Below are 18,983 nucleotides of genomic sequence, written 5' to 3'. Positions count from 1 at the left end.
GTAAAACAAAGTAGGAAGCCCCGGGTGTATTAGTCTTAATTTGTTCTGGGACACTTATTTATGTTATTGAGAAAACTACCTCTTAGGGAAAGACTCAGTCCTACTTCCACAGCTCTTCTGAGGCCCTAGGGGGTATTCACTAGACCCCTGCCCTGGGGCAGATGCCCAGTAGCCTGAGGCATGGTCCTTAGGTGCACAGTCAGGGACTTGGAAATGGCCTTCCATGTTTTCTTTACAGGAGCGTTTCCTCTGGGCCACAGAGCTCATTTACTAAAAGAAAGCAGAGGCGGGATGTCAGAAATCGTGCCCAGGGGATTTATTAAAATCATATCTCATAGACCACAGCTTCCTGGGAGGGATCGTGTTAGCTGGGGAGAGATTTCCCTTTAAACAATATTTCTGAGTGGAGAGACAAAGTCATTGGCATCACATAGGGAGGCAGAAGAGCCACCCCAAGGACAGCACCCCAGCTGACCAAGACCTCGGGGAGAGTGAGGCCAGGCATCACAGGTTGTTTTCTGGGTCCTGTTTCTGTATTCTCTTTCTCTGATTTTTTCTTTATTCATCTTTCCTCCAGAGCCCAGTAGGAGTGAAAGTGCTTCTAAGAGCCTAAGCATTGATGTTAGCTCCACAATTGCTTCTTGGCTAGAAACATTCCCGCAAAGGTGATTGGGTCAGAGAAGCAGCCTGACCTGACTCACACAGAGAGGAGGCAGACAGACTTGTTCCTATGTGACCCTTCTCTTAGACATGTGGCCATTCAGAGACCAGGCTGCCCATTCCCAGAGATGCACTGCAAAGCCGGACGAATGGTAGGACCCTGACTCACTGACCTCACGTATCTCCTCACCGCTGGTACCTTTCCCAACACTGATGCAAAAGCTACTTTCTTTACTCACTAATTTCTAGTTGCACTTTTCAGCTCCCCCCAAACGAGCTACACAGCCTGCAGTAAAATCTACTGCGACTATCTCGGTTCCATCTGAGGTAAGAATTTTGTCCCTGTTGGTGGGGTGGGGCTGGGGATATGATAAGGTGTTTGAAAGTGGGTGGTTAGGAAATGGGAGCAGCATCCTAGAAAATGTTACCTGTACTTTCAGTCTTGGACACCTCAGGAATGTTGGTCTTATTCATTCAACAAATAATCATTAAGGATATTCTATAATTCAGGCACTGTGCTGTATGTTGAACAAACACTGTAAGACCCAATGACTATACTTAAAGTTTAGTATAAAAGAGCTGTTGAGTACAAAGTCAGGGAGCTTCTCATTCTGGGGGAAGCAAGGCAAGCTTCTTGGAGTTAGTAATAGCTAATGTTCTGAAGTACCAGAAAGGTTTCCCCTCACACACAAAAAAGATCAGGGATTTAAGAAACAAGAAAAAAGGAAAGGAAGGGGTAATCTTGGCAAGGGAGATCCAAATCTAAAGTCCTAGAGAGGCAAGAGAAAACAGTTTCCAGGGGAATTCTGATCAGTATGGAGGAAAGTGGGGGTTTGGATACAGAAGGAGGAGGGAGTGGGTATCAGGGGCCATCATAAGAAACAATGAAGGAGAGGTCAGCCTGACCAGACAATGGTCAATGTTGTGTAATATGCCAAGAAGATTGGATCTGGTCTTGAAGACAGTCATTAAAAAATGTTATGAGAGTGGCATCTGAGTTGTAATATTAAGCTTTCTATAAATCACAGTGTGGAGAATGAATTGCAAGAGATAAGAATGAATCCAGGGAGATCAATGAGGAAACTGCTATAGTAATCCAGGTGGGTGCCATCGCCAAGGAAATCGACAGGATTGTGGAAGACATAAGGCATCATTTGGAAGACAGTAAGGAACTCAAGTTAATAGCAAGTCATGACCTCAAGGTGACCTAACTCACCAGGCTTCCCATTCCTAACATCCTTGGTCACCATCTAAATTGTTAATGGCTATCTTTTCAACTATTCTGTTAATATATCTCAGTATTTTCTCTCCTTGAATCCAACTTCCTACTGTGCACCCACCCTCATTCTCTTACCCCAGCATATTACTTTACATTCCCTGAAACCCTTGGTCCTTATACAAACATTCCTACATCCTTAGTCTACAGTATATGCCTCCTACTTCCTTGACTAAACTAAATCCTGCCTCTTCCTGAAGAAACTCAGGCCCCTGTTGCTCTCTCTGGTGGTTTCTGATCACTCTTCAACACTCTACTTCTCTGTGGGTTGAGAGGTGGGGTTGACATTCTCCTTGTCTTTCAGTAGCACTTCCTACACCATTACATCTCTATACTCATATAACATTTTCTACTCCTTAAGGTTATGTCATTTCATGACATTTTGATCTCCCACCAACCTGGTCAGTCCGTCACACCTTTGGAAGACTTTGAACGTAGATCATAGTGCTCTAATAGACTTCAGTGTCCATGGGTTTGAGCCATCTTAGTTTTATTTTATTTATTTATTTTCTTTATTGATTTTAGAGAGAGAGGAAGGGAGAAAAAAAGAGATAGAAACATCAATGAGCAAGAACATCAATTGGCCATTTCCTGCATGCCCCCTACCTGGTATTTGGCCCACAACCTGGGTATGTGCCCTTACTGGGAATCAAACCAGTGACCTCTTGGTATATGGGCTGATGCCCAACTACTGAGCCACACTGACCGGGCTTAGTTTCATATTTTTAAAACTCAACTAACTTGTGTTTAGTCAATTTAAGCCACCCATTCCAATGAATTTATTATGCATTTTGTCTCCATTACTGATTTACCTCAGAATTTGAAGCACATCATTAACTCTTTAACTATAACTTACTGCTCTTCCAATTCTTACATGATTTAGCTTTCATAATAACTTTTTCTTCTATTATTTCTCTTTTACTTAGTGCTTTTTGGATCATTTTATCTTTATCCAGCCTGAACTCTGTGGTTGGGTTTGAACGTTCTCTCACTAATTCTCTCAGGTCTCTTGCATCCTAACCTCTCAACCATCTCTTACAGATTTTTATCTCTATATTAGTGACCCACCTTCTCTGATTCTATACCTGATGGAAGAAAAAATATCTGTGCACAACCCCCCAGAGTTGTGATCTGCTTGTCAGACTCATCTTATGTCAAAGTCATCTATGGCCATCCACAGATCTTGGGATTCTGCTTGATGTCAATATGCTAGACTATAATTTCCTGTGATAAAATATCAGTGATACTTTGAAACTCTGATGTGGAATCTTGTGGGGGATTTTTTCCCCCTGTGGAATCACAAAATACTGCTATAGCCAAATCAATCATGTGTGTGAGAGCTATTGGCATAGAAAATAATGTGTGGGATCCCATATTCCAGCAAACATCTTTCATATATCACACACTGCGTTGCTACAAGGACAGTTGCAGGCTTGAGGACATTAGAACTGAGAAGCAACCTGCCTACATCAGAACTTTCAGGTCAGAAATTCCTGAGACACCAATATGCTACAGCTGTTCCCCCCTCAGACATGCTCTCCCCTCTTCTGCAGGTTTTTTTATGTCAGTACCTATTACGTTCTCTTTTGGGGGAAAGTAGACGAGAATGGCTGACATATGAGAAACAATCCCAGAAGATGGATAGTGTTCTGTGGAATAAAATGGCGCCTTTAGTCTCTTCTATTACTATAACCCATTGTTACAACAGAAGCACCACAATGATCTACCTGTAGTTTCTCATCAATGTTCAGCATATACTCTGCCCCTTCCCCACCCTCAACTAAGGGTGGAACTCCAGGTATTAATGGAACTGACCCAATACTTTCTTGATGTTTAGAAATATTACCGATTTCAATCCCTGGTTGCAGGGCCTGTAAGCCATGAAAACATAGCTGAGACCATCACTCTCTTGCCCATTTTCTCCCATTGATTTTTTTTAGCAGAAGTGTCATGACAAAAACATATTCCGTTAGTTTACTTCATTTGCCAGACTTACATATATCCCCTGACTTGTCCCACCCCATCTGCCATGGAGCTGTTTGTAGGAACTCTGTTGTAATAAGATAGTGATATTTACCACAGCCAAACCCTCCTTTCCCAAAGTGAAAAGAGTACGGGGGCAATTTACTTTTTACTGGGAGGAATCTCAACTTGGAATTCTGCTCTTCATGAACTTCTCTTAAGGCATCCACAGCCAGATTGTGGGTGAAGGATGGCATGAGCCAGAGAGAATGACAAGGGCCTGATGAAAGTCAAGCTTGCCATGTTGACTTCCTGCTGCTCCAGCTTCGATGTCCATGGCCTGTTCTGCATAGCTAATGCTGTTACTTCTATGTGATATCTTTGCCAAATTGAACGCATTGTGTATGGAATGATTCTGCATCAGAGATTAAGTGAGTACAAAACTAGATTCACTATGTATATGTGATGTGTATAGTTTTCAGATCATGACGACTAGCATGCATCTATACCAGGAAACAAAAGAAACTGATCTTGCACTAAAGAGTCTTTGAGAAGCTATGTTATTAATAACAGCAGCTACTCTTAGACATGCTGCTGCCTCGCTGTCACCGGAAAGGGGCCGGTTTGTAGTGTGTCGGTTCTTGACTTTGTGCCGGAAGGATTTCACAATAGGAGTCCGGTTGATTTTGAATGTCCATTTATTAAAGCTGGGGGCTGTGAAGCAAGGAAGGGCTTAGGATGGAAGCAAGAGGAGAGCACCTGGGCAGGGCTGCTTTGGCTTCCGACAAATATTACAGGAAAGAAGTGAGCTAAGGTGGGGCTGCAGTTAGCTCAGCTCCCTAAGTAAATGTCTCAGTAACAGGAGTGAGCCAAGGAGGGGTGGAGGTCAATTTACTGAAAAGTCAGAGAAAGCAGGCCTTGGAGATAGGTTCAGGTGGTTAGCCCCGAGAAGATCAGTGGACTCAGCATGGTCCCATGCACCAAGAGTTTGCTCGTTTGATTCCTGGTCAGGCCACATACCCAGGTTGTGGGATCCATCCCCAGTATGGACCATGCAGGAGGCAACCAATCAATATTTTTCTCTCATTGATATTTCTCTCTCTCGTCCACCTCTCCATCTAAAAAAGAAGAAAAGAAATCACTGAGGAATTCTGACAGAGCACTTGAGACTTTAGAGGTCCTTAGACTGGTTTGAGAAACAGTAGTGTAGTATCTGACATTAGATAAAATTCAGGTATTTTAGTTTGTAATTACAATAAACAATGCCCAGGGTATCTCTTATTGCAGAAAGGTCTGAAAAAGTTAACAGCACTAATTTTTCCAGGGAATGCCCTATTTACAATGGCTCTTAGGACCTCAGGTTTAAAGGCTTCTTTCCAGGAAAATCCTACAGCCTGGTTTCTTGGTGAGTTTGTGAGTTTAATAAAATGGTGCTCCTTGGTTTGGGATAGATTAAGATTCAGCCCTGATGATGTGCCAACCTTCAGTATATTTAGTCAGCTGTGGTAGAGTTTGCCTATTAGGATATGAATAAGCAGACTGCAGAAACAACACCTTCCTTTATTCATTAACTTTTCTCTTCATCGTTGACTCCCCTGCCCTGTTTGTCTCATGCCAATCCTCCAGGTGATATTGTGTAGGATGATTAGGGGGAATTAACCCTTTAGAGAGTCTGAAATCTGGATTTTGTTCATTGGGGTAGGCTTTGACTTTCATTCTTCTGCCCCTCTCTTTTCTACTTGGCTTCTACAAAAAACATCTACTCTTCTTTTTTGCTGCTTCTCCAGAGTAATAGCTTCATGAATCCTGTTCTGCAACTCCTCTGGGGAGGATTTAGCTATCGACCAAGGATATTAGAGTGACGGAAAGGACTGTGAACATCTACTGTCTCGTCTTTTGCACTAAAAGGTAATCTGCCAGATCCTCTTCTGCCCCTTGCTGTATCAGCGCTCTCCATTCAGGGATTCCTTCCTCATTCCTTTTAGCCACGTGGGTGTGGACATTGAGAATAGGCAGGAGTGGATAAAACCTGAACTTTCTGCTCCAGGGTCACAGACAGGAGATTCTTGTGGTCAGACATCCCTGGATGGCCCCACAAGGCTGTGTGAGAATGTGAATCTGTGTGAGTATGTTAATCTGTGTATGCAGGCATACCCAGATCCTGGTATCTTGACCCCCATCACAATGATCTCACCCTTCTTCATTTGGATGCCAGAGACAGCCAATTCATTCACTCTCTTTAACCTGGTGGTCAATCCTGGGGTTTTCTAAGCCAAGATCCTTCCAACCTCGGATCCGAATTCACATCTCAAAAGCCAAAATAGTACCCTCTTCTCACATTTCTCTTGAGAGTGTGAATGTGTTAGTGTGAAGTGTCAGTATGAGTGTATGTATTCAACTCACTTAAAAACCCCTTCCATGTATCAGGTAATACTGATATATCGATAATGGAGATAAGTGATAAATGATTTACTACCTTGAGGAAGCAACTCAGTCCAGGGAGACAAATATTTAATCACATATTTAAAAGACAATGTATTCCCTATCACATTTGGTCTTTACATTGAATTTTGCTAGCAACACAGTGCTAGTACCAAAGGATGAACAGAGAGCAAAATAATGCAAAGGGTAAAAATAGTGAGAATAAGCATTTTCCTCAATCAAACACAGTAGCCATGTGTTATTATGCTTTGTCCTTAACAACAATTTTCCTAATCTTGCAGTTGCTTCTAGATCATGATCTATTAGTAAAATGAAATTTTGTATAATTTCGTGAGCTAGCCTTTTCTGTCCTAAATTCTTTCAAGGTTTTACATTTTTTTTAGTCTCTGTATAAACACTATAGGATATGTATTATTTATATCGCCATTTTACAGATGAAGGAAGCTAAGTACAGAAAAGCTAAGTAATTTGCTGTTGGTCACCCATTAACTAGAAAAGAGGATTCAAGTCCTTCAGGTTAGCTTCAGAGTTCCAATTGTCTCTCAGTGAGCTGTGCTCTCTCCTTACAAATAAGGGAAGACCATGCTCAGTGGACTCTTACTGCAGGAGAAATGTCTGTAAAAAAACGCACCCACTGCAAATACACATCTACACATAAACACACATGCATTCACGCTCCATTTAAAAGATTAAGGTGACATATAGAGACTGATAGCTTGCTTTCACTTAATAACCTGTTATAGTCATCTTGCTAAGTCACCATGCTTGGATGTAATAGCATTTTAAGTTTTACCTAAAAGGCAAATCTATCTCATTTGTTGTTCTAATGTACATGTATTCGTTAATGTTCACTGTTCAGATTTACTTAATTTTTGTTAATTGGATATTTAAATCCTTTGCACATCTTTCATTATAGATTTTTAAGAGGTCGTATATTTTAGAAATAATAAAAATTTTTCTGTTTATTTTTTTGCAAATATTTTCTCAGATTTATTTAATTTTTAAAATTTTGTTTATAGTGGTATTCACTACATAGATTTTTTATTTGTCAATTTTGTTTTTCTTTATGATTTTTTTATGTACATGTTTAAGAAAACTTTTATCATCCAAAGATTGGATAGATAGGTGATAAGGATACAGATAGACTACATCATGTCAAAAAAAACATAAATACTTTTGGAAGTAAGATCAGTGATTCACTAAGAATTAATTGTTGCTTATACTTACATTACATGTACGTATAAATATGTTTAAATATAAATGTATTATATATGTGTATAAATATAGATGTATACATATGTTCTGAAGTGAATAAGCAATTGTCCATACTTTTTGTAAAGTAATATATTTACTTAAGATGCCATGATTGTCATTTATTAAATTTTCATACATACTAAAATCTGGTTTAGTTCTATAATATATTTATTGGACAACTGTTTTATGCCTGCTCAGTATTCACTATATCAACAACAGAGGGAAAATATACTATATATTTTATATCTGATAGGATATATTTACTTTACTCCTTCATTTTTCTTTTCTGCATCTCATTTCCTATCATAAAATTACTCATCTAAAGTTAGAATAAGGTTATTAAGTTCTCTACCAGAAATCCTCTGTGAATTTAGTAAGAATTTTAGCAAATTTATGGATAAATTCAGATGAAATTAACATCTTTATAAAACTGTGTTGTATTGATAAGATCAGTGTGTCTAATCATGTACTCACACATCATTTTTCATCGTTTTTTCGCAAATAGATATTAAATGCTTCTTAAGTGTGCACTTTAAGTTTAACCATTGGAAATACTTTTTTAACTAAAATTTCTACTTGGTTATTTTTGGTATGAATATCTAATACAAGAATGCTCAGTGACTTCATCTTGTACCAGATCACACTTCTTACCAGTCATCATAAGCTTGAATTGCCTCTTTAAATTTGTAAAAAGATATACAATCAAATTATCTTCAAATAATCTTTATCACTTTGCTTAATATTTGTTTCTTTCATTCTTTCTATTGTGATGTGGACAACACCCTCCCTCCAAATGTTTAAAAATATCTGTCAAAATATGCCTAACTGTTATTTTTGTGCCTACAGAGAGTTCTGCCATAGCAGATTAGCCCTAAACCCTTCAAATGGAGAACATCTGTGGGATGGTTTGCAAGGAGTGGTGAGGGGAACAGGCAGAGAGAATTAGGTGAACTTTTCACCTCCTCTGCAACCAGTTATTGAGCAAGAAAGAATAACAACTGCAGCAACCAAACAAATGAGGGAGGCTTAGAGGAATCAGTTTGAAAACTTCTCTGAGTCTTTGTGTCACCATCTGTGTACGGGGGATGATTATAACTACTTCATACAAACTTAAAGAGGATTTAAAATTAAAAAGTAAAGGATGTAATAGAAAGTATTAATAGTGATTGACACCAGGAGAGAATCTAATACATGATAATTAGCATCACTATTGCCAAAGAGAGATAAAGTGTGGAGGACAAATGAGGGTGTAGTTGAAAGATGCTACTAAATGCAATGACCAACGAAGCAGCTATTCTTACTGATGGTTCTCAGCACCCTCTTCACATTGAAAACATATGGCAGAAGAATTTGTTTAAGGACCAAGATCACACACTTCTACATTTTCCTTTAAATTCCCATCTGTTGTTCAGTGTTTCTTGGGGATTATTTTGTAAATATGATGAAAAACTCAGACTTCACAAATTTTATCAGACAGGATGTAGCATAAAATCCTAACTGGCTTAAAACAACATCATTGTGTTTGCTTCTCAAACCTACATAAAAGGACGGATGAACAGTGAACAACATTAGCATTCTCAGGACTATATATAGCCCAGCCATGTAGCATATTCAAAATAATTTCTGCTCCTCTGGTGCCATTAAATAATTCAGGAAGAGAGAAAATCAGAAATGTCTTTCAGTTGTCAGAATTACTGAGCAAAAAGAGAACTCTGCTTCCTACATATGGAAGTTGTTAAGAACAAAATGCAATAGCCCGGTTTTAGATACAGTTTAATAACATATGTAAGTTACTCAGATTTTTTAAAATAACTGACTGATATATGTTTCTTTTCTTGGTGCTTCCTATAAACAGTAATATAGGTATTCATGGGAGAAGAAAACCAAACCCACGTGACTGAATTTATCTTCCTGGGCCTTTCACAGGATCCACAGACACAAGCCTTGCTCTTCCTCCTTTTTCTGATCATCTACCTGCTGACTGTGCAGGGAAATCTGCTTATCACTGTGCTCATTCACAAAGACCCCAGACTCCACATGCCCATGTACTTTTTCCTTAGACACCTGTCTTTTGCTGATCTCTGCTTTTCCACCACTACAGTCCCTCAGGTGCTAGTCCACTTCCTAGTAAAAAGGAAAACCATTTCCTTTGCTGGATGCTCAATGCAGATGGTTGTTTTACTTCTGATTGGCGCTACAGAGTGTGTGCTGCTGGCGGTGATGTCCTATGACCGATATGTGGCTGTCTGCAAGCCCCTGCACTACTCCGCCATCATGACACACTGGGTGTGTGTCCAGCTGGCTACCGGGTCCTGGGCCAGTGGAGCATTTGCCTCTCTGGTGGACACCACATTCACACTGCGTCTGCCCTACCGAGAATACAATATCATTAACCATTTTTTTTGTGAACCTCCGGCACTCCTGAGGCTGGCTTCAGCTGATACCTACAGCACAGAAATGGCCATCTTTGGGATGGGGGTGGCCATCATCCTAGCACCTGTCTCCCTGATCCTTGTCTCCTACTGGCATATTATCTCCACTGTGACCCAGATGCAGTCTGGGGAGGGCAGGCTCAAGGCTTTCTCTACCTGTGGCTCCCATCTCATCGTCGTGGTCCTCTTCTATGGGTCAGCAATATTCGCCTACATGCGGCCCAACTCCAAAGTAATGAATGAAAGGGATAAAATTATCTCTGTGTTCTACTCAGCAGTGACACCCATGCTGAACCCCATCATTTATAGTCTGAGGAACAAGGATGTCAAAAGGGCTCTCAGGAGAGTGACTGCAACATAGTCTTTCTGAAGGTGGGGGTCTCTGATTGTGATAACAATTTTAGAAATATGGAGAAAAATGATTTTCTTGTAAACTTTTCTCATTTCATTTCATCCCTCCTCTTTTTTTTCTTTCTTCTCTTCTCTTTTCTCAAACACATTCAACAAATTGCCTATTCAAAGCAAGGCACCTTGAGAGACATATGAAAGAAATATAAAAATGAAAAAGAAGGAAGGAAAGGGAAGAAAGTAAGGAAGAAAAAACAAAGAGAAGAAGGGAGGAAAGAAAGAAAGTATGGTAGGCAGTTAGACAGACGTGAGCAGTGCAAGGACAATGGGCCAGGTCCAGAAGGTCTCCAAGGTACGAAGCCCCGGGTGCCTAGCAAAAGACAATTGTAGGGTAGGACCTTGTCCCCGGGGTGACATTCCCTCCCCCAGCATATCTCTAGACATGGGGTTTGGACCCCCTGACCTTTCCTCCCTAGAGGCCTCAGTGTAAAGGACAAACACATGACCTTGTCCCCTGGATTTTAAGGGAATGGCAAAAACTATCTACTAATAGATAACCACTGCATTGTATAGATAACCATTGCTTTGTGTACACAGAAACTGATTGTTCCCTCAGGCATAACAGCTAACTGCAAATATCTGCTTCTGTACATGCTTGCTTGCTCGCATACCCTGAATCCAAATTCCTTAACAGGGGCTAAGACAACTATATAAGCAACCCTCCCCCTGAGCTCGGGGCTGCTCTCTCCTGAGTAGGATGGGACAGTTGCTGCGCAGCTAATAAAGCTCTCCAACTTGAACCCAGTTCGGAGTCTGAGTCTGGTCTGTCTTGTTGGTCTACAACATTTGGAGGCCCCAGCGAAATAGACAAACAAGGTCCCCCACATAGGCGGGTTGACCTCCTCAGACTCTGGGAGACAGGTCCATCCCAGGAGTGGACGGGTGGTCTAGGGGAAGGCATTGGAGAAGACATTCCTCCGCCCCAGACGCCATTCTGCCCTGGAATTGTCTCCACTCCAAAATTCCATCTAGAGAGCATCTGGAAACCCTGGGCCCAGGTTCGGTTTGGCAGACGGGACGTCCCTTGGTGAGTCTGTTTCTGGAATCTCTACAGAGTGAGGGGAAGTGGATCTGCTGGACGCAGCACAGAGATCCAGCCCCAGGGCCGTAGCAAGACTTCGCTTTGGGCCCTGGTTTGGTTTGTCTCATTTTTTGTCTGTCTTGTTTGTTTGTCCTTTTGTGTTTTATGTTTCTGTGCTGTGCCGGCCTGTGTTCTTCAAAATGGGTCAGGGGCCTTCAGGACCTAGGACCCCTCTTCAATGTCTCCTTAATAACTTCTCAGCCTTTTCCAAGCGCGCCTCAGGTTACAGCATCTCAGCAGACCCTGGATTCTTGCGCACTTGGTGCGAATTGGAGTGGCCCATTTTCCGGGTCAATTGGCCCTCCTAGGGCACTCTTGACTCAAGCTCTTTGTTCGCAGTTTGAGGCGTCATCTACGGGACCTCCGGACACCCAGACCAAACTCCCCACATCGATGTTTGGATTGACATTGCTATTGACAAGCCTAATCATATTAAGAAATGATCGTGCCCTAATAGGGAGAAGATTTTAATTGCCCAGCCTCCACGGGAGCCTCATAAGCCCTCGGCTCTGCTCCCTCCCAAAGGCTTTACCCTGTTCTTTCAGGTCCCCCAGAAGACTCCCTCACTGACCCTGTGGGGCCAATCAGTCTCTGCCACCTGCTGCTGCCGTGGACCGGAGAGGCTGAAGCCCTTTAGCCGCTCAGTCCTTCCCATACATGTGGCGGCACCCCTTCTAACCCTCCTCCGCAGGCGCCAGACTCCTCGGCTGCCCCTCCGTCAGGTTGCTCCACCACCGGGTGGAGACCAGACTCGGCCCTTCATGATTTATGTCCCCTTCTCAACTAGCGACCTGTATAATTGGAAACAACAGAACCCTTTCTTCTCTGATAAACCCCAAGGTTCAATATCTCTCCTAGAGACAGTCTTCCACACCCATCAGCCCACTCGGGATGACTGTCAGCAATTGTTGCAGGTCTTGTTCACCTCCGAGGAGAGGGACAGGATCCACAGAAAGGCAGCAAAATTCGTCCTCGGGCCAGACGGCCAACCCCTCACAGATCCGGCCCAAATAGGAGACTACCTCCCAACTACCCGACCCAATTAGGACCCAAACACTGATCAAGGTAAGGAGGCTTTAACCCCAGTATTGCCGATCTCTACTCCAGGGCCTCCGTGGAACTGCCAAAAAGCCAACTATTCTGTCTAAGGTGAGCGAGACTGTTCAAACCGCAGGGGACTCCCCAGCGGCCTTTCTTGAACGTCTCATGGAGGCTTATCGCCTCTTTACTCCCATAGACCCGGAGGCCCTGAGAATAGACAGGCAATTAATATTGCTTTTGTCACCCAGTCGGCCCCAGACATTAGGAAGACACTCCAGAAATTAGAGGGTTTTGAAGGAAAGAATGTTAGTGAGTTAGTTGAAATAGCTCAGAGAGCATTCAACAACCGGGACGACCCAGAAACGGCAGTACTAAAAAAGTCACAAGAGTAATCATAGCCCCTCTTCAAGAGAATCAAAAAGAGCAGAGGGGAAATAGGCCTAAAAACATAGGGCCAACCCCACGGAGACCTAGGCAACAATCTCAACCAGTTCTTGACCCTAACCAATGGGCCTACTGCAAAGAATATGGGGGTCATTGGAAAAAGGACTGCCCTAAGAGGGGGGCCCAACAGAAACCTAAGGACCTCATCCGCCAATACCTGATCTCCATAAAGGCCAAACTAGGCATATTAATAGACTCAAGAAGTTGGCATTTGTTTTAAAAGCCTTGCTAGTCGGCCTGGAACACTCCCCTCTGGCCGGCCGGTTAAGAAGCCTCGGACTGAGGATTTGAGGCTGGTCCAAGATTTAAGGGAAGTAAACACTCGGGTGGAAACCATCCACCCCACGATTCCAAACCCTTACATGCTTCTGAGCCTGATCCCTCCTAACTGTGTTTACTATTCTGTCTTGAACCTCAAGGACACCTTTTCAATTCCTTTATTGCCTCTCAGCCAACCCATCTTCGCCTTCGAATGGGTTGATCCGGAAGGGGGATTCTCAAGACAACTGACCTTGACCCGACTGCCTCAAGGATTCAAGAACTCTCCTCCATCTTCAATGAGGCCTTGAGCAAGGACCTCCCAGCTTTTCCGGGAAAGGTGCCAACATGTCACCCTGCTACAGTATGTAGATGATTTGCTTCTAGCAGCCGCTTCTCTTTCTGAATGTGAGGAGGCCTCAAAGGCACTCCTACTAGAGCTAGAACACTTAGGATATTGGGTCTCAGCCAAGAAAGCTCAATTATGCACCACCACCGCGACCTACATGGGTTATGAACTCAAAGAAGGAAAACAGTCCCTCTCCAATAGCAGGATAGAGGCGGTCATGAAAATCCCTACCCCCACGACCAAGAGACAGGTTCAGGAATTTCTTGGGGCTGTAGGGTACTGCTGCCTCTGGATCCCTAGCTTTGCCGAGATCACTAAACCTCTCTATACCAGCACAGGGGGAAAGGACAATGCCTTAACCTGGACTGAGATAGAACAACAGGCCTTTGAGAAACTAAAATTGGCCTTAATGTCTGCACTGACCCTAGCTCTGCCTGATATCACTAAGCCCTTTCAGCTCTTTGTCTCTGAGACTCGAGGCATTGCCAAAGCGGTCCTAACCCAGTCATTAGGGCCCTGGCAGAGACCAGTTGCCTACTTATCTAAGAGATTAGACTTGGTAGCCTCCGGCTGGCCCAGCTGCCTGCGAGCCATAGCAGCTACTGCTCTTTTAGTTAAAGAAGCATCCAAGCTAACCCTAGGGCAAGACCTCCAGATTATTGGGGCACACTCTGTTGAGGCTCTCCTCAGGAGCCCTCCGGACCAGTGGATGTCTAAGGCATGAATCACCCAATACCAGGTACTCCTCTTAAACTCCTCCCGAATCCAGTTCCTGAAGACCTCTACCCTCAACCCAGCTACCCTGCTGCCTGACAATGACCATCAGGCTCCCCTTCATGATTGCTCAGACATTCTTGAGACTCTAACTAACCTGAGGTCTGACCTAACTGACAACCCTCTCCCAACTCCAGAGCATGCTCTCTATACAGATGGGAGCAGCTTCATCCGGGAAGGAGTCCGATATGCGGGAGCAGCAGTAGTCACGCAAGATAAGGTCATCTGGGCCCAGGCTCTAGGGCATGGGACTTCAGCTCAGAGGGCTGAACTAATTGCTCTCACTCAGGCTTTAAGATGGGCAAAAGGCAAGCCAGTAAACTTCTACACTGACAGCCAGTATGCCTTCGCCACAGCCCATGTCCATGGGGCCCTCTACCAAGAAAGGGGACTCCTAACCTCAGGAGGGAAACAGATCAAAAATAAAGAAGAAATTCTTGCCCTCTTAGAGGCCATTTGGCTACCAACAAAAGTGGCCATTATCCACTTCCGGGGCCACCAGAACTCCGACGCCCCTGAAGCTAAGGGGAATGCCTTTGCCGATCAGACAGCCAAGGAGGCTGCCCTAAGACCAGTGGGGCCACTAGAGATTCTTCCAGTCCTTCCAAGAAAAAGCCTCCCCAAAGAGCCCTCCTATACCCAAGACGAGGAAGAACTTGGACGGAGGCTCAGCTGCAACCAGGGGCCACATGGTTGGAGGCTTCTCCCCAACGGGAGGATCCCCTTGCCTGTGGCCCTAGGCTGAGAGCTGATCTCTCAGCTCCATCAGGGCACCCACCTTGGCAAGACTAAACTTTCCAGACTCATAGCCAGGGACTTTTATGTCCCAAACCTCAACAGACGGATAGAATCTGAAATAAGGAGATGCCCTGCCTGTGCCCAAGTCAACTCTCACCCTCGGGAAACAACAGACCTCGGGACCCGAGAAAGAGGCACAGTTCCTGGTGACCACTGCGAAATCGGCTTTACTGAGGTCGCTTCGCCCCTGGCCAATATGGCTATAAATATCTGCTTTTTTCATAGATACCTACTCTGGCCGGACTGAGGCTTTACCTACCGAGACTGAAACTGCAACCACCGTTGCCCGGTTACTGCTCTCTGTGATAGTCCCCCGATTTGGCATCCCTCTAGCTCTGGGGTCCGACAATGGCTCGGCATTCATTGCTCAAACCACAAAATTGTTAGCTAAAGCTTTAGGGATTACTTGGAAATTGCATTGTGTCTACAGGCCTCAGAGTTCAGGACAGGTAGAAAGAATGAATAGGACATTAAAGGAAACTTTAAGCTCCACCTTGAGATGGGCGATAACTGGGTAAGGCTCCTTCCTTTTGCCCCCCTTCATGTGCGCTGTACCCCTTATCTTAAGGGTTTCACCCCATTTGAAATCATGTTTGGCCGACCTCCCCATATTCTACCCAAAATCGGGGACGAGGTCTTAGCCAACCTAGGTAACCATAACCTCCTCAGCTCTTTGCAGGCAATCCAGAGGCTGAGAGAACAGACCCGACAGCCAATCAAGGACACCAGACCCCAGCTGGGGAAACCCCAGATACCACTACACAACTTCACCCCTGGTGACTGGGTCTGGGTCAAGACACATCAGCCTGCTTCCCTCGAGCCTCGCTGGACTGGCCCTTTTCCTGTTATCCTGACTACGCCCACTGCTCTGAAGGTAGCAGGATGGAAACTTTGGATTCACCACACTCAGGTAAAGAAAGCACACCCTGAGCAAATACCTGAACAATGGGCCTTACAGCGGACCGAGGATCCCCTGAAGATAAAGCTCTCCAGGGTTTCCTCCTAGTCTCTTTCCTGACTCTGATTGCCAGTAAAGCACCTACCCAATTTAGATGCACTCAAGGGCGGCCACTGCTATGAAGGTACGGGCCCCCGCCTGACCCTCGGAGTCCTTCAAGGACAGGGGACATGCTTCATCATCGGCAACTATGACCTAAGCTCTTCCCCTTATGTGGACTCATGTGGGGATGCTACCACCCTAACCCCATTATGCCCCTCATCACAAGAAACTTGGGCCCCAACTGCTCCCCCCGGGACTTGGTTTGCTTTCTCCTCAGGACTGACTCCCTGCATCTTTCCCATTGGAACCAAAGACTTATGTATTCTTGCTAACATTATTCCACAGGTTTATTTCTTCTCTGTTTGGCTTTAGGAGAAACCTGTTGCTTTTATGCTAACCAATCTGGTATTATTAGAGAAAGCATAAAATTAGTTAGATAGTGACTAGATGAACGAGAACAGGCTCTATCCACCTATAAGAATTGGTATGAGAACCTCTTTAATTGGTCCCCATGGTTCACTACTCTTATCATTGGCCTTGTGAGCCCGTTACTCCTCCTCCTATTAATATTAACTTGTGACCCAATCCTAATTAATCGCTTAATGCAATTTTTTAGAGAAAAAGTACAGGTTGCTAAGCTCATGGTTCTTAGCACTCCATATCAGGGGCTAGCTACAATGGAAGAAATTGAAGACATTTTAGAATCAAAGATTTGATTTAACCCTCAGACCAGTGGGGAATGTAAAGGACAAACACATGACCTTGCCCCCTGGATTTTAAGGGAATGGCAAGAACTATCTACTAATAGATAACCACTGCATTGTATAGATAACCATTGCTTTGTGTACACAGAAACTGATTGTTCCCTCAGGCATAACAGCTAACTGCAAATATCTGCTTCTGTATGTGCTTGCTTGCTCGCATACCCTTAATCCAAATTCCTTAACAGGGGCTAAGACAACTATATAAGCAACCCTCCCCCTGAGCTCGGGGCTGCTCTCTCCTCTGAGTAGGATGGGACAGTCGCTGCATGGCTAAGAAAGCTCTCCTAATTTGAACCCAGTTCGGAGTCTGAGTCTGGTCTGTCTCGTTGGTCTACAACATCAGTTGTATTTCAGCTCCAGGCCCAGAAAGGCAGCAAAACCAGACAAGAAACACCATGGCTGACCTCAGGACCGACTGCATTGGATAATGACCCCCTGCCCTGGCCGCGACCAATCAATCCATGGAGAGCTAGACCCTGAAAGGACACAACTGGAAAGCTGCTGAATTCTCTATTGAGATCTTTCCCTGGGACCTTCCCTAAAATATCCACCTTTAAAACCCTTAGGACACCACCAAGCGTTCTCCCTTCCAGGAACATCCCCGCAGCTATCCCTTCCACCTCTACCCCAGGTAACGGCCTGGTGGTGTAAGAGGCAGGAAGGCAGAAAAGAAGTGGGGAGGAGTACATACATAGATTTTTTTTTTTTTTTTTTACTAAGAGAGGCTTCCTCACCCCCAACGTAATAAATGTTCTCCTATGTTATCTTCTAGTTTTAGTTCTACTTTTCTTTATATAAGGTAACACTAGTTACTGTAACATAGGATTCGGCAAACTTTTTGTTTAAAGTGCCAGATAATAGCCCTGGCCAGTTCGGCTCAGCGGTTAGAGCGTAGGCCGTCAGACCAGAGAGTCATGGATTTGATTCGGGTCAAGGGCTCATACCTTGGTTGCGGTTCAGTTCCCAGCCCTGGTTGGGGTTGTGCAGGAGGCAACTAGTTGATGTGTCCCTCTCACATGATGTTTCTCTCTATGTCGCTCTGTCTCTGTGTCTCTCTGTCTCCCTTCCTTCCACCCTCCCTTCTTTCCTCCCACTCTATCTGAAAATAAATGGAAAGATATCCTCAGGTGAGGATTTAACAAAAAAGGGGTGGGGCAGATAAGTAGTTTAGGCTTTGTTGCCATACTGTTTCCATTGCAACTTCTCTCCTCTGTCATTGTAGTGAGAAAATACTCACAGACCATACAGACCACACAAAAATGGATGTGTTCCAATGACACTTGGTAAACAATACAAACATGGCCCAGGGCAATGTTTGCTGACCCCTGCTCTAACAGATACATCTCGCTAGTGGCTTAACAGGTAGAAGTGTATGTTTCACATATATACATTCTAGTTGAGGGATAGAGTGGCAGGTTTGTGGATCCAAATAGTTCTGCTATTCGAAGTGTTCAGGGTCATCCTGCAGCCAACAACCAGAAAGATGAAGGAAGAAAGGTCGTCACTGGTAAGTTTTGTGGTTTAGGAACAGCACACATCATATCTGCTCACATTCTATTTATTGAAGTTCAGTCATATGTCCCTCATAAATCATGGGAAACAAGAGGGACATGAGTCTGGAGTGGGCTGCCTGACATTAGGACTTTGTTTTTAACCATTAGGTCTCTAAAATATCTGGGAGCCAAGAGAAGAAAAATTTCAAGAGAAAGGAAGTGTCAACTGTGTCACTCATGCTAAAAGGTATACAAAAAAATATAGAAATGACCACTTGATTTGGAATATCAATGATGACTTTGACAAAGAACAGATCTATGGAAAGAGATCAGAGCTTGATTGGGAGGAGGTTAAAATGCGAATAAAAAACCCGCAGAGGAGAAAGTGGGCATAGACATATCTTTTGAGATTGTTTTTTCTCTGAAGAGAAGTTGAAAAAATGGGTCAGCGACTGTCTTTATGTTGGCACAATATGAGCACACTTGTATCCCTATGTTAATGATCCAGAAGAAACAAAGAAAGTGGTTTCAGATTAAAGGGATTCTG

The 18,983-nt window shown here is 43.8% G+C and overlaps 1 protein-coding gene across 1 annotated transcript; it reads left to right on the top strand.

Moving 5' to 3' along the window:
• Window positions 1-9,463: 9,463 nt before the first annotated feature.
• LOC118628776 (olfactory receptor 2D3-like) lies at window positions 9,464-10,387 on the top strand. Its single transcript, XM_036259725.1, has one exon. It carries the CDS (start codon window positions 9,464-9,466, stop codon window positions 10,385-10,387), a length of 924 nt encoding a protein of 307 aa, XP_036115618.1.
• Window positions 10,388-18,983: the final 8,596 nt, after the last annotated feature.

The sequence above is a fragment of the Molossus molossus genome, unplaced genomic scaffold (assembly GCF_014108415.1).
Source record: "Molossus molossus isolate mMolMol1 unplaced genomic scaffold, mMolMol1.p scaffold_m16_p_13, whole genome shotgun sequence".
Taxonomy (NCBI): domain Eukaryota; kingdom Metazoa; phylum Chordata; class Mammalia; order Chiroptera; family Molossidae; genus Molossus; species Molossus molossus.
This window is presented reverse-complemented; position numbering and strand designations above follow the sequence as displayed.